The sequence below is a fragment of the Cyprinodon variegatus genome, unplaced genomic scaffold (assembly GCF_000732505.1).
Source record: "Cyprinodon variegatus isolate N-32 unplaced genomic scaffold, C_variegatus-1.0 Scaffold96, whole genome shotgun sequence".
Taxonomy (NCBI): Eukaryota; Metazoa; Chordata; class Actinopteri; order Cyprinodontiformes; family Cyprinodontidae; genus Cyprinodon; species Cyprinodon variegatus.
Genome location: NW_015150549.1, coordinates 135,634 through 147,628, shown reverse-complemented (window position 1 = coordinate 147,628; position 11,995 = coordinate 135,634). Strand labels below are relative to the sequence as shown.

General features: G+C 35.2%; 1 protein-coding gene across 1 annotated transcript in view; it reads right to left on the bottom strand.

The window, feature by feature from the left end:
* The window catches only part of stx10 (syntaxin 10), a 13,537-nt gene extending 2,746 nt beyond the window's left edge, over positions 1-10,791 (bottom strand). The window contains exons 1-8 of the mRNA XM_015374061.1: positions 10,707-10,791; positions 10,207-10,282; positions 9,120-9,213; positions 8,239-8,333; positions 7,056-7,118; positions 6,837-6,920; positions 2,174-2,280; positions 809-903 (exon numbers count right to left, since the gene is read on the bottom strand). Of these exons, the coding sequence (XP_015229547.1) occupies positions 809-903; positions 2,174-2,280; positions 6,837-6,920; positions 7,056-7,118; positions 8,239-8,333; positions 9,120-9,213; positions 10,207-10,282; positions 10,707-10,741 (649 nt within the window). The 5' untranslated portion in view covers positions 10,742-10,791. The remainder of the gene's footprint in view (positions 1-808; positions 904-2,173; positions 2,281-6,836; positions 6,921-7,055; positions 7,119-8,238; positions 8,334-9,119; positions 9,214-10,206; positions 10,283-10,706) is intronic.
* Positions 10,792-11,995: the final 1,204 nt, after the last annotated feature.

Here is an 11,995-nt window from a genome sequence, read left to right as displayed (position 1 = left end):
CACTCATCTGTTTTAGTGCCCATCCTCACTCACTTTACCTTTTCCTTTTTTTCATCCTTCTTGCCTGTCTTCCTTCCTTCCTTCCTTCCTTCCTTCCTTCCTTCCTTCCTTCCTTTCTTAACCCTTTCTTCCCTTTGTTCTGTCATTCCTAACTTTCCCTTTCTTTCTTGTGTACTTCAATCATCTATTTCCTTCCTCCATTTCCTGCTTGTGTGTTCCTTTCTTCCACTATCTCTTATTCCCTCAAAGCAGAAATAAAAAAAAATTAAAAAAAATCGAGCTAAAAGTAAATAACATTTTTTGTGAAATGTATATTGCACTTGATGTGAGTAGGTAAGTAAAAATATGTGCCAAAAAAAAGGAGATTTTTGCCTTTTAAATAAGACATAAAAACATGTGCTACCTTTTTCTAAAATGTGTTGGTGTGTGTTGGTAAAAATCAGCCCATTTTAGAAATATCCAGATATTTTTGTCTCTCCTGCACAAATGAAGGGCTTATTTCTGGAAAATATTATCTATTATTTTGGATCAATTCCCTTATAGTCTCTGTCATGTGGCTACCAGGTAAAGATGTGCAGAAATGTTTACCATCCTGTCAGGGTCAATCTTTGCATTTATCCTGGAAAAAGTCTGATTAGTAAAGAAAACTCTAAGAAAAATATGTGCAGAGAAAAGTCTGCAACATGTAAGAATCGCTTCCTGTCCAGCCCTTCTCCTCCACAACAACAATATGAAAAGAAAAACATGGTTCCAAGAGTAATTAACCATGAGAGATGCAACAAAGAAAACTGTTCATCTGTTTACTTACTGCTGGTCATGTGAGAAACTTTCTCCAGCTTCTTTAGGACTGAATCCATGCGAGATGACGTCTGGTCCATCTCATCTCCAAAATCCCCCAACATGCTGGAGATAAAAATAGAGACCAGATACCTCAACTGGACCATATGCCATCAAACTGATATGCAGTTTATATACCCTTCCTTTAAAAACAGAGAAAAAAATCAGCTGCCAGTAAATAAATTGAAAAAAATAAATATTTGGAGATCATGACACCGATTTTGAGTATATTTATAAACATATTAATAAAGTAAGCAAACAGGCCTGGTGGAGCTTCTGAAGTAAAATGCTGAGCAACAATTTGAGGCGATCAAAAATGGAAATGTCCAGTCAGATTTCTGCACCTTTACGTTCATTTATGTGAGAGTTTGTTTTAAATCTATATTTCTTTTGACTAAATCTATCATTTAGTTCATTTTTATTTATTACAACTTTTTTCAGCTTTGTGTTATTTTAATTACTAGAATGAATTGATAATTTTCTTTAATGGGAGGATGTGTAAACTTTCAAGCAAAACTGATTAAAGAAAAAAAAACATCCTTTTATAAATACACAGAGAAAGGAAGTGAGTGTGTATGGGTGGGTTGGATCTTAAAAACTCAAATCTACATTGATGGACAGTCAGTGTGAAAGTTATTACATGTTTATGACAAGGCTGCTATTTTATCCTTTCTGAGTTCATTTCTGTCCATCATAGATTGTGTTAATTTAGAAAACATTGGCAATCTTTTGGAAAAATAATTTCACCAATGTAAGAAACTGCACCTGTTTTTATATATAGAAACACTTCTGCATAAAAAGCTACTGAATTTAATGAAGGTGTTTTTATCTAAATCCCTGTTTTACTACACAATAACGGTTTTAAATAGATGGCTTGGCTTACAATTTACTTATTTATAGCTCTTAAAGAGAAAATCAATCTGCTGAATGAAATTCTTGTAGAAAATGTGGAAAGAACTTTGATTCTTGTAGCCAACCACTGCAGCATTTAGTTTGACATCTTTCACCTCTTCCTTAAATGCAGTATAAATATCAGATTATTTTAAGGGCCAAAATACCCATTTAGGATACATATATCTCATTATGTTCCAAAATAAAGGATCTTTTATTCAAAGAAAAATAACAAAAATAAATATATTAGCAATGTGTTTACTACTCTACCTTAAATACATATCAACAACAAGAAAAAGAACCTCATTGGGAACAAAACGGGTTTTAACAGATCACTACTGGCTAATATTTGCTGACATTTATTTGACATTAAAGAAAACTAAAGAATAAAGGCTCAGTTGAGGAAATTTAAATGGTTTGAATTCTCTCAGCATGAGTTACTCACACAGCCTGCTCGTCTAGCTCGTCTCCGATACGTCCAGACATGTCTTTAAGGACTCTGATGCTTCCCGACACCAACTCCAGCTGCTCATCTTGCTCATGCATGATCAGCTGCACAGACAAACAGACATGTTTCACTTCCATCGCTGACTAACATCTGATCTCAGGATGTTTCCTTTAGCAACCTCCAAAAATCCTCCATAACTATCAATTAGGAACAGTAACATTTTTCCACATTGGATTTCTTTTTCCCCCTTAGTGATGTAAACTGGGTTATGTTCCAACTTATCTTATATTGACAGACTATTAAATGTTAATCCCGATACTGCCCAACATTTCTACAGAGTAACTGGACCGATCTGAATCGTCGCTGTAGCAGGATGCTTTCCATCACAAGGTTGTTGTTTCTTTATTAATAAGGTTTCCTGTACAGGCTTTTACAGTAAAATAAATTGTTCAGAAGAATCTAAGTTACTCATAAATTGCATAAAAATGTATTAAAACAAAATGATCAACAGCATACGTCACATCCAGGAGAATTATAAAGAAATGAGGCAGAACACAGGCTGATATTTCCTTTAACATGAACAAACAATAAAGATCAAGAGTTGTGTCAGTGTCCCCGTACCAACGTTGCTTCAGTTCAGTGGGCTTTATGGCCAAATCTACTCATTATACCCTGACAGATATCATTTAGAAACAAATATGTTTTATGTATATTCTCTAAAACAAGGCCTGTCAACAGAAATTACAGAAATTGCCGTCTCTAAAATCTTTAGAAAGTTGTGTGAAGGTGAAAATGGCAGCTTGGAACAAACATTTTTAACAGAAAGTTCTTTAGTGGAATCATAACAGTCCAAAGCGATTTATAAAAACCTTTGGGGGGGAGGGGGTTTCAACGCGGAAGCTGATGAAAAAAAAAAAATAAATTTCTGGAGACCACAGTGGTTTAGAGTGAAATAATACATTGGACAAAATCTAAATCTATACAAGTCATTTTTTCTTAAAATAAGTGCATTTGTTCTTGGATTGAGGAGGTAAAAGAAACATTTTTCCAATGGATAAAGTAAAAATACACCTAAAATAAGAAAAAGACAATTGCATTGTCTTTTTTCAAGTGCATATTATCTAATTATCTTATTTTAAGAGTAAAAACACTCATTCCATTGGAAAACTCTTATTTACCTGTTCAAATTAAGGGTAAATACTTTTATTTTAAGAAATTTGTACTTATTTCTAGGTCGTTTTTCCAGTGTAGCTTTTCTTTTAAAGAAACAAACAAGCTTAACCAGCTGATCCTGTGTTATTATCAGTCATAACTGGAAACAACTAATGAATTGTGTTATTTTAAAGTTGTTATTCATTCGTTTTTATATTTTCCCCCAGTTTAGCAAATAATTTAAAAAAAAGCTAATTTTCAAATACTTACATGGAGGTGAACTTTAAAATTAAAAATACACTTTTTGAAAATGTAATTTTTAAAAATTTGGTTAAAGCATTTGCACTTTAAATCCATGTAATTAAAAGTCATAAGGTAAACTAAAGACAAAAAAATTTTATTTTATACCTTAGAGCTAGGGTAACCAATTAAAAATCAAGGGGTCTGAATAAAGAAAATCATCAACCACTAAAGGTCTGGAGACATTTCTAATGATCTGTTACTTAAAATAGAATTTAACACTGAAGTAAAATTAGGTGTTATTCATCCATGTTATACATTGAATTAAAAAAAAAAAGAAAGAGAGAATTCTTCCATTTTATAATCTAAAGTGTTTTTTGAAGTAGAGAACAACAATCTTTCAGTTTGGTATACAGACAATTTCCTGATTCATATATTTTATAAAACACCTGAAATGACCATTTGTTGTTTTCTTTCTTTTTTATGGCTTAATGAGAGCAGTGGGCTTTAGGCTGCCCTGCAAGGCTTTAGACCTGGGTTTAAATGGAGACAAAGCCATTATAACGTACATATCAATGTGCTCATTTGGTGCCTGGATCCATATTTATTTTTTGATTCTATTCATGGTGGAGAATCCTGCTTCACAGCAGCAGGTTGGGCCAAACATACTCTAAATGATCAGGCTCCGCTCCGGTCCGGCCAGGTCAAGATCCGCGATTGCAATCGCACCAAACAGGGAAAAACAACGGCAAGAAGATCCAGTTCATCAAATTAAAATAAAGTAACAACAGATCGTCAACTACAAATTAGAGCATAATTCTTATATATTTAAAAAAACTAACACCGTTTATTTACAAGATTGGATGCAAACTATTGGTACTTCAACAGACCAGGAAGCAGATTTCTCATCTCCATCAAACTGCACATATGCTGGATGCTGATGGGGATTTTTTAATATGTCATATTAAATTAAGCGTTCATTTCTGCCTGTTTTGCTCCTATGAATTTAATACTAATATCACGCATGCTCTCCTCAAGCTCTGAGGATAAGTCAGAGAGCAGCAATACAGGAGGAACAGTGGAGGCTGTAGGCTATCTTTGTGCAGGAGGTCTGGAGCGCTGCGGGGCGGAGCGGTGACAGAGGATGTGGGATTTCGGGGTAACAGGAGAAGCGGCGCAAGTGACTTTAGACTCTGTCATCAGACAACATGCGGTAATTCATAAATGCTTTAAATCAGGTTGGGTCTAAGATGATGATGTCTGTAGCTTCAAAAAAAATATTTTTAGTTTAACTTAATTTTCTTTGTAACCTATACAAAATGAACGGTTGAAGAGATTTCGACTTGTAAAAATGTTTGAAAGGCTGTCATTACCCCAAATTTTACTTTCACTTGTCCTTGAACTTTGTTGCCTTCCTTTGAAACCCTACCCCATATAATTGTGGGGGCAGTTTCACAATTACACGGAAATGCAATCATAAAACTGTGATTTCCAGCTTCACAATTGCTCCTTATTTATTTATTTCTTTTACCTGCTGCTGCTCTTGCTGCTCCTGGATGTACCTAGAGTTGGCCGACACCAGGTGAGCCTCCAGTCCAGTTGACCGGTCCTGCTCCTTTANAAGGTTGTTGTTTCTTTATTAATAAGGTTTCCTGTACAGGCTTTTACAGTAAAATAAATTGTTCAGAAGAATCTAAGTTACTCATAAAATGGCATAAAAATGTATTAAAACAAAAAGATCAACAGCATACGCCACATCCAGGAGAATTATAAAGAAATGAGGCAGAACACAGGCTGATATTTCCTTTAGCATGAACAAACGATAAAGAACAAGAGTTTTTCCAGTGTAGCTTTTTATTTCAAAGAAACAAACCAACTTAACCAGCTGATCCTGGGTTATTATCAGTCATAACTGGAAACAACTAAATACTGAATAAAGAACAACAGAAATTTGTATTGATCTGTTACTTTAAACAGAATTTAACACTGAAGTAAAATTAGGTGTTTATGCATCCATGTTATACATTTAACTTTTAAATAAAAAAAAAAAAAAGAAAATTTCTCCACTTTATAATCTAAAGTGTTTTTTGAAGTAGAGAACAACAATCTTTCAGTTTGGTATATAGACAATTTCCTGATTCACATATGTTATAAAACACCTGTACTGACTTATTTTTCTTTTTTCTGGCTTAATGAGAGCAGTGGGCTTTATGCTGCCCTGCAAGGCTTTAAACCTGGTTTTGAATGGAGACAAAGCCATTCTAAAGCACATATCAAGGTGCTCATTTTGAGCCTGGATCCATATTTATTTTTTATTCTGTTCATGGTGGAGAATCCTGCTTCACAGCAGCAGGTTGAGCCAAACATTCTCTAAATGATCAGGCTCCGGTCTGGCCAGGTTAAGATTCACTATTGCAATCGCATCAAACAGGGAAAAGAATGGCGAGAAAATCCACTTTGTCAAATTAAAATATAATAACAACAGATCGGTAACTACAAATTAGAGCATAATTTTTATATATTTCAAAAAACTAAAACTGTTTATTTACAAGATTGGATGCAAACTATTGGTACTTCAACAGACCAGGAAGCAGATTTCTCATCTCCATCAGAAACCGCACATATGCTGGATGCTGATGGGGATTTTTTTTTTTTATATATCATATTAAATTAAGCGTTCATTTCTGCATGTTTTGCTCCTACGAATTTAATATTGCACATGCTCTCCTCGAGCTCTGAGAATAAGTCGGAGGGCAGCAATACGGAAGGAACAGTGGAGGCTGTAGGCTTTGCTTTGTGCAGTAGGTCTGGAGCACTGTGGGATTTCGGGGTAACAGGAGAAGCGGCACAAGTGACGTTTAGACACTGTCGTCAGACAACATGGGATAATTTATAAATGTTTTACATCAGGTTGGGTCCGGATTAGCCAGCAGGTGGGTCCGGATCCGGACTGCGGTCCACTAATCCATGACCTCTGCCTTAGAGCATAAACGGCTCCAAGATGATGATGTCTGCACCTTCCAAAAAATACTTTTAGTTTAACTTAATTTTCTTTGTAACCTATACAAAATGAGCGGTTGAAGAGATGGTGGTTTGTAAAAATGTTAGACTTTTTTCATTAATTTCAGTAATTTGTCATTACCCAAATTTTCCTTTCACTGATCCTTGAACTTTGTTGCCTTCCTTTGAAACCCTGCCCCATGGGGGCAGTTTCACAATTACACGCAAATGCAATCATGAAACTTCACAATTGCGCCTTTTTTTTTACCTGCTGCTGCTCTTGCTGCTCCTGGATGTACCTAGAGTTGGCCGACACCAGGTGAGCCTCCAGTCCAGTTGACCGGTCCTGCTCCTTTAAAGCCAGCAGGCCAGGATGAACACGCAAACACATGTAAGATCCAAATACATAAATAACATGAGTGCATCTTAGAAGGTACAGAAAACACAGCCATGCTGTTGTTATTCATTGCTTACAGAGAGCACTGACCTGCCTGCTCTTCTTTTCTGTCTGAGCCACAGCAGATGGCCTGGACAACTGATCTTTCATCTCCTGCAAAGAAACATTTCAAATAGCAACATTTAAAAAAGTTATCTCAGCTTACAGAGCTTCATCAAGATCATTTTTATGATGTCCACCTAAAATCAGTGGGCTAGTAAAAATCTTAGAAATATTTTTATTCCCATCAGCAAATTTCTCAAATGACCTAGTTCCATCAGAACCTTTAGAAATGCTATCTTAACTTGTAAGTGGTGCTAAAAACTGACTAATTTTAGTGTGTGTAAAACTTAAACAAAGATTTTCTTTGGTGAAGAGTTTCTCAACAGCTGTGAAAACAAATCTAGTGACGTGCATCATAACCAGGCCTGCTTGTTGTATAAACAGTCAGTGCACAGTGTGCAGGGCAGCCTACCGCGCCAACGCTGTGTGTTTAATCAGTAACACCTCTGTGGTCAAACTGCACCAGACTTTGTGCAGTAATCTATTCTGTAGGTGAGGAGCTCCTTTAAAACTAAACACCTTTGACCAAGAGACAAAGTTTGGACATACATGTAAAATCAAATGAAAAAGACAAAAAAAAAAAAATCTATCCTTTGTTTAATACATGATTTATCAGGTTAGTTTAATGAACACTCAGATAATATTAAAGTAATAAAAAACATTTTACTAATGCTTTTCCTGTATGACATAAATTATATTATAACTTTTTCATCTAAAACTGTTTAAGATTTATTGGGTTTTACATTTTTTTTCCCCAAGACATCCATTTCCTGACACATTTCTGTCTTTTTAAAGCTCATTTTAAAGTAATACTAAAACTCCATGATTAACTCATGGCCAGAAAAGATCTACATGAACAGATGGATACAAAGCATCCACCAACACAGCCGTGACTGGGATAAACAACCAGATCAAAAATCCCACAATGATTCACCTTGTTTTGGAAGGTCTATGATCATCCCATTAGAATTAGAACAATTAAAGTGGTTTTACATTCATGAATTTCTAAGAAATGGTTTTAACAAAAAAGTAAAATAGCGTAATGTCAAGTTTTTTGTTTTTTTTTAAACAGTAACTTCATTCATTAGTATAACTGATCATGTAGAGAACCCTGAATGCTGATGGTTATAATGCTGCTCAAACTAAAGTAAATCTGCAGCAGTGAACCGACCTGAACGGACTTCCTGGTTCGTTCCACAAAGTTTCTCCTCTCCTGAAGTTCATTGTCGCCCAGCTTGAACTTCCCTGGGTTTGACTCCACAATGCCTGACCCAGTTAAGGACCCAACAGAAGTACTGAAGTGTAGAAATACTAAAATCCAGAATTCCTCCAGGTGCCTAAACGAGCTGATATATTAGTGGGTAAATATATAAACATTTTTAAAAGCAGACAATGTAATTATTCTGTTATTAAAAAACAATAAACTGCATATTTAGAAAACAGTTGCAATGACTTCCTTATTAAATACGTTGTTCCTAGGTATTGTTGTACTTACTGCCTTATTTGGCATATTCTTTCAAATGAATAACTTGACTTTCGTAATTCAGATCTTTGATTTAACTTTACATACAAATTAAATAAACATAACTAGGTTTTAGGGCTGCAACTAACGATTATTTTGCAAATCGATTTATCTGTCGATTATTTTTTCAATTAATCGATTAATAATCGGATAGCCAATCGTTCCTTAAAGAAGACTTTTTGCAAAAGTAAACTAGGTAAAACTAAAACTTTTCCACTTGAGGAGTTCAGGATAGAGCATATTGACAGACGAAAAAGTATTTTTATCTTAAATGCAAAATGTTTACATATTTTTGATACAATTTTGGTCAATTTGATGGGTTGCTCTGTCAGCTAAAGGCCCGTTTTAGAGTCTCTTTACTCCAGTTAACAATCAATCGATTACTAAACTAGTTGTTGTTTACTTAAATAATCGATTAATCCGATTGTTTCAGCTGTACCAGTTTTAAACGAAACTGATAGAAACATTGATGTTCTACAAAACCAAGTTCACTGTGAACATCATTGCGTCAGTCTGGATTTAAAGGATACTGATCGTTTCACTGAGGTCCTCCAGGTCCCAGTCGATGGCTCGCAAACAGTTCCTGAGCTCATTGGCGCTCCAGTCCAGCTCATCTCGACTAACCTGAACCAACAGACACAAACAAACACTCACCAACCAAACAATATTTAATCACAGGCCGTCTGCTTTAATAACAACATCTGTTGCTTAGAGATTTAGTGCTAAATGATGACTGCATCAGTAGACTTTTACATTGTGTCTGCTTCTCAAAGGTTAGTTTGAAGTCGTCTGACCATATCTTAGTTGTGGCTGATGGTGGTAAAAAAAACAAAGAGCAGACGGTCAGATAGTTGTTTATTGAAGTGATACTGAAAACTGATGAAAACATGGTTTTAAAAAAAACTAAAATCATATTCTTATCCCTCACAGTAGCATGCAAAAGTGGATCTAGGTATTTTAGAGGTTTTATGTTACATATATGTTATACAGAAACCCAAATTACTTAATTAAATGATTTGACCCTGATTTAAACAAATAAAAGCTAAAAATCTGGCTGTTTTGCACTTGCATCCACACAATCCAAAGCAATCCCTGGTTTCAAGGATAAAAGATAATACTATCAGAATGATTCCTGTTTGGGTGTAATTAAATCTAAAGATGCTTTTCAGTGAAAATATCAAGGGTTTGTTTGGGAAAGCCAGTGAATAATCAGCCTCCTTAAGACAAGGAAACCCTGCAAGAAGTTCAAGGATAAGCACAATTACAACAACTGATAAGTAATTGTGCTAAAGTTGGTTCTCTAAGACATTAATTTCAGAGTGTAAGTTGAAAAAGACAAATGAGAAAAATGTGTATGAAGATTTTAGCAAGGGACACAATTTCTTTGAGTTTCCTATCTGCAAAAAAACAACAACAAAACAACAAGAATTAAGGTTTAATTGTTCGTCATTGCTCATTTTATGAAAATAGTGACTTTGTGCATTAATCAATACTCCATTTGAGGATTTCTGAGCATATAAAACACCAGCCCATCCCACTGAGTCTGCAGTGAATGAGTGTGTTATCTTTAGAAGTGTGGCTGTCAAATATCTACCAACAAGAACATCCAGAGCTCACCTGTGTGCCCTCTTGTAACAGTTCCTCCCATCTATCAAACAGACCCCGAGCACGAGAGAGGGCCTTCTGCACCTCCCTGGAAACCAAAAACACATCAAACAAACATTACAGTGCGGAACCTAGCAGCTGATTAACTGCACCTTTCAGAGACACTTGGCTGGGCGTCCAGATTCGCCTGCAGCTAAATCACATCTCTAAGCTCCTTCAGAGCAGCCAGACCAATTTCATTTAAAGACAAGTGAAACCAAATCAAGATTTTTCAAGGCATGTTTTTATTAATATTAAAACTAACAAACATATAATAATAATAATCCCTGCGTCCTACTGTTTATACATGCTAGCTAGCTACAGCTATCCGCATAGCTAACTCTTCTGGCAGAACTCCATTAAAAGTAACACAGCAATAATCGTGTGGTTGACAATTGATAACGGTATATGTTTATAGCTAAAGCTTTCAAAGTAAAAATGGGCTTTTCGGTTTCTTTTTGTTTATTCCTCACCCCTTTACAACGAAAAACGGATCCTCTATCGACATTGCTTCCTTTCTCTGTAAGCCTAACTAGCGCGTGCGCATGCGCAATGTTGACGCCCACGCAGACGTCCCCCTGACACGTCAGTGGAAATTACTCCCACCTCCGAAGCAAAGTGATATGTACCGAAGAGGATTAGGGCCACTGAAAAAATTAAAAAAGTCAACTGATTTTAAAATTTTATTTCAGTAAAATATGAGAAAAAAGTCAGAATTCTGACTTTAATCTCAGAATTCTGACTTTTTTTCCACAGAATTCTGACTTTAATTTCAGAATTCTGACTTTAATCTTAGAATTCTGCCTTTTTTCTCAGGATTCCAACTTTTTTCTCAGAATTCTGATTTTAATCTCAGGATTCTGACTTTAATCTCAAAATTATGACTCTTTTCTCTCAGAATTCTGACTTTAATATCAGAATTCTGAATTTTTTCTCAGAATTCTGACTTTAATCTCAGAATCTTGACTTTAATCTCAAAATTCTGACTTTTTTCTCAGAATTCTGACTGAATTCTCGCAGCTAGCAAACATGTTAGAATCAATCCGTAGATATGTCTGTTGTAGAGACTAAACTAGCTCTCTTGTTTTAATCACCTTCTGCCTTCCAGTAATGAAATAGCATCACCAGGGACCCCTCTGGCATGTAAAAAGTCGTCTAATTCCATCATTTTCCACCACTGTGTTACTGGCCCTCCCAAACAACTCACATCTTTGTCAGTGAGGCTAAGCGCTCCCACATTTCCTCCTTCGTGGTGCCCATCTACATTAAGATCCAAAATTCTGAGACTTAAGTCAGAATTCGGAGATTAAAGTCAGAGTTCTGAGAAAAAAAGTCAGAATTCTGAGATAAAAGTCAGAATTCTGAGGAAAAAGTCAGAATTCTTTTTTTCTTCCATATTAAACTGAAATAATATTTAAAAATCAGTTAACTTTTTTTTTTCTTTTTTAGTGGCCCTAATCATCTTCCGTAGATATATGAGCGTAGGTTCACAAAGGTTTATAGAGCCTCTCTTGGCTTTAGCAAATACTTTGACAAAAACCACGTTAAAAGCTGCAGTGGCAGCAAGAAGACAAACTTAAATGTATTAAAATTTCAAATAAAAAGAAAAAGAAAAAAGTAATGCAGCAGTAGTAGTCTTGTATGAGTCTATTTTTTAACCTCTAAAACTGTTTTTTTTTTTTTTTTTTGTCTGATTGTTTATTATATATACTTTCCATTAAATAACTTTTTCTTTGTACTTCTTTTCCTTTTGGCACAGGGG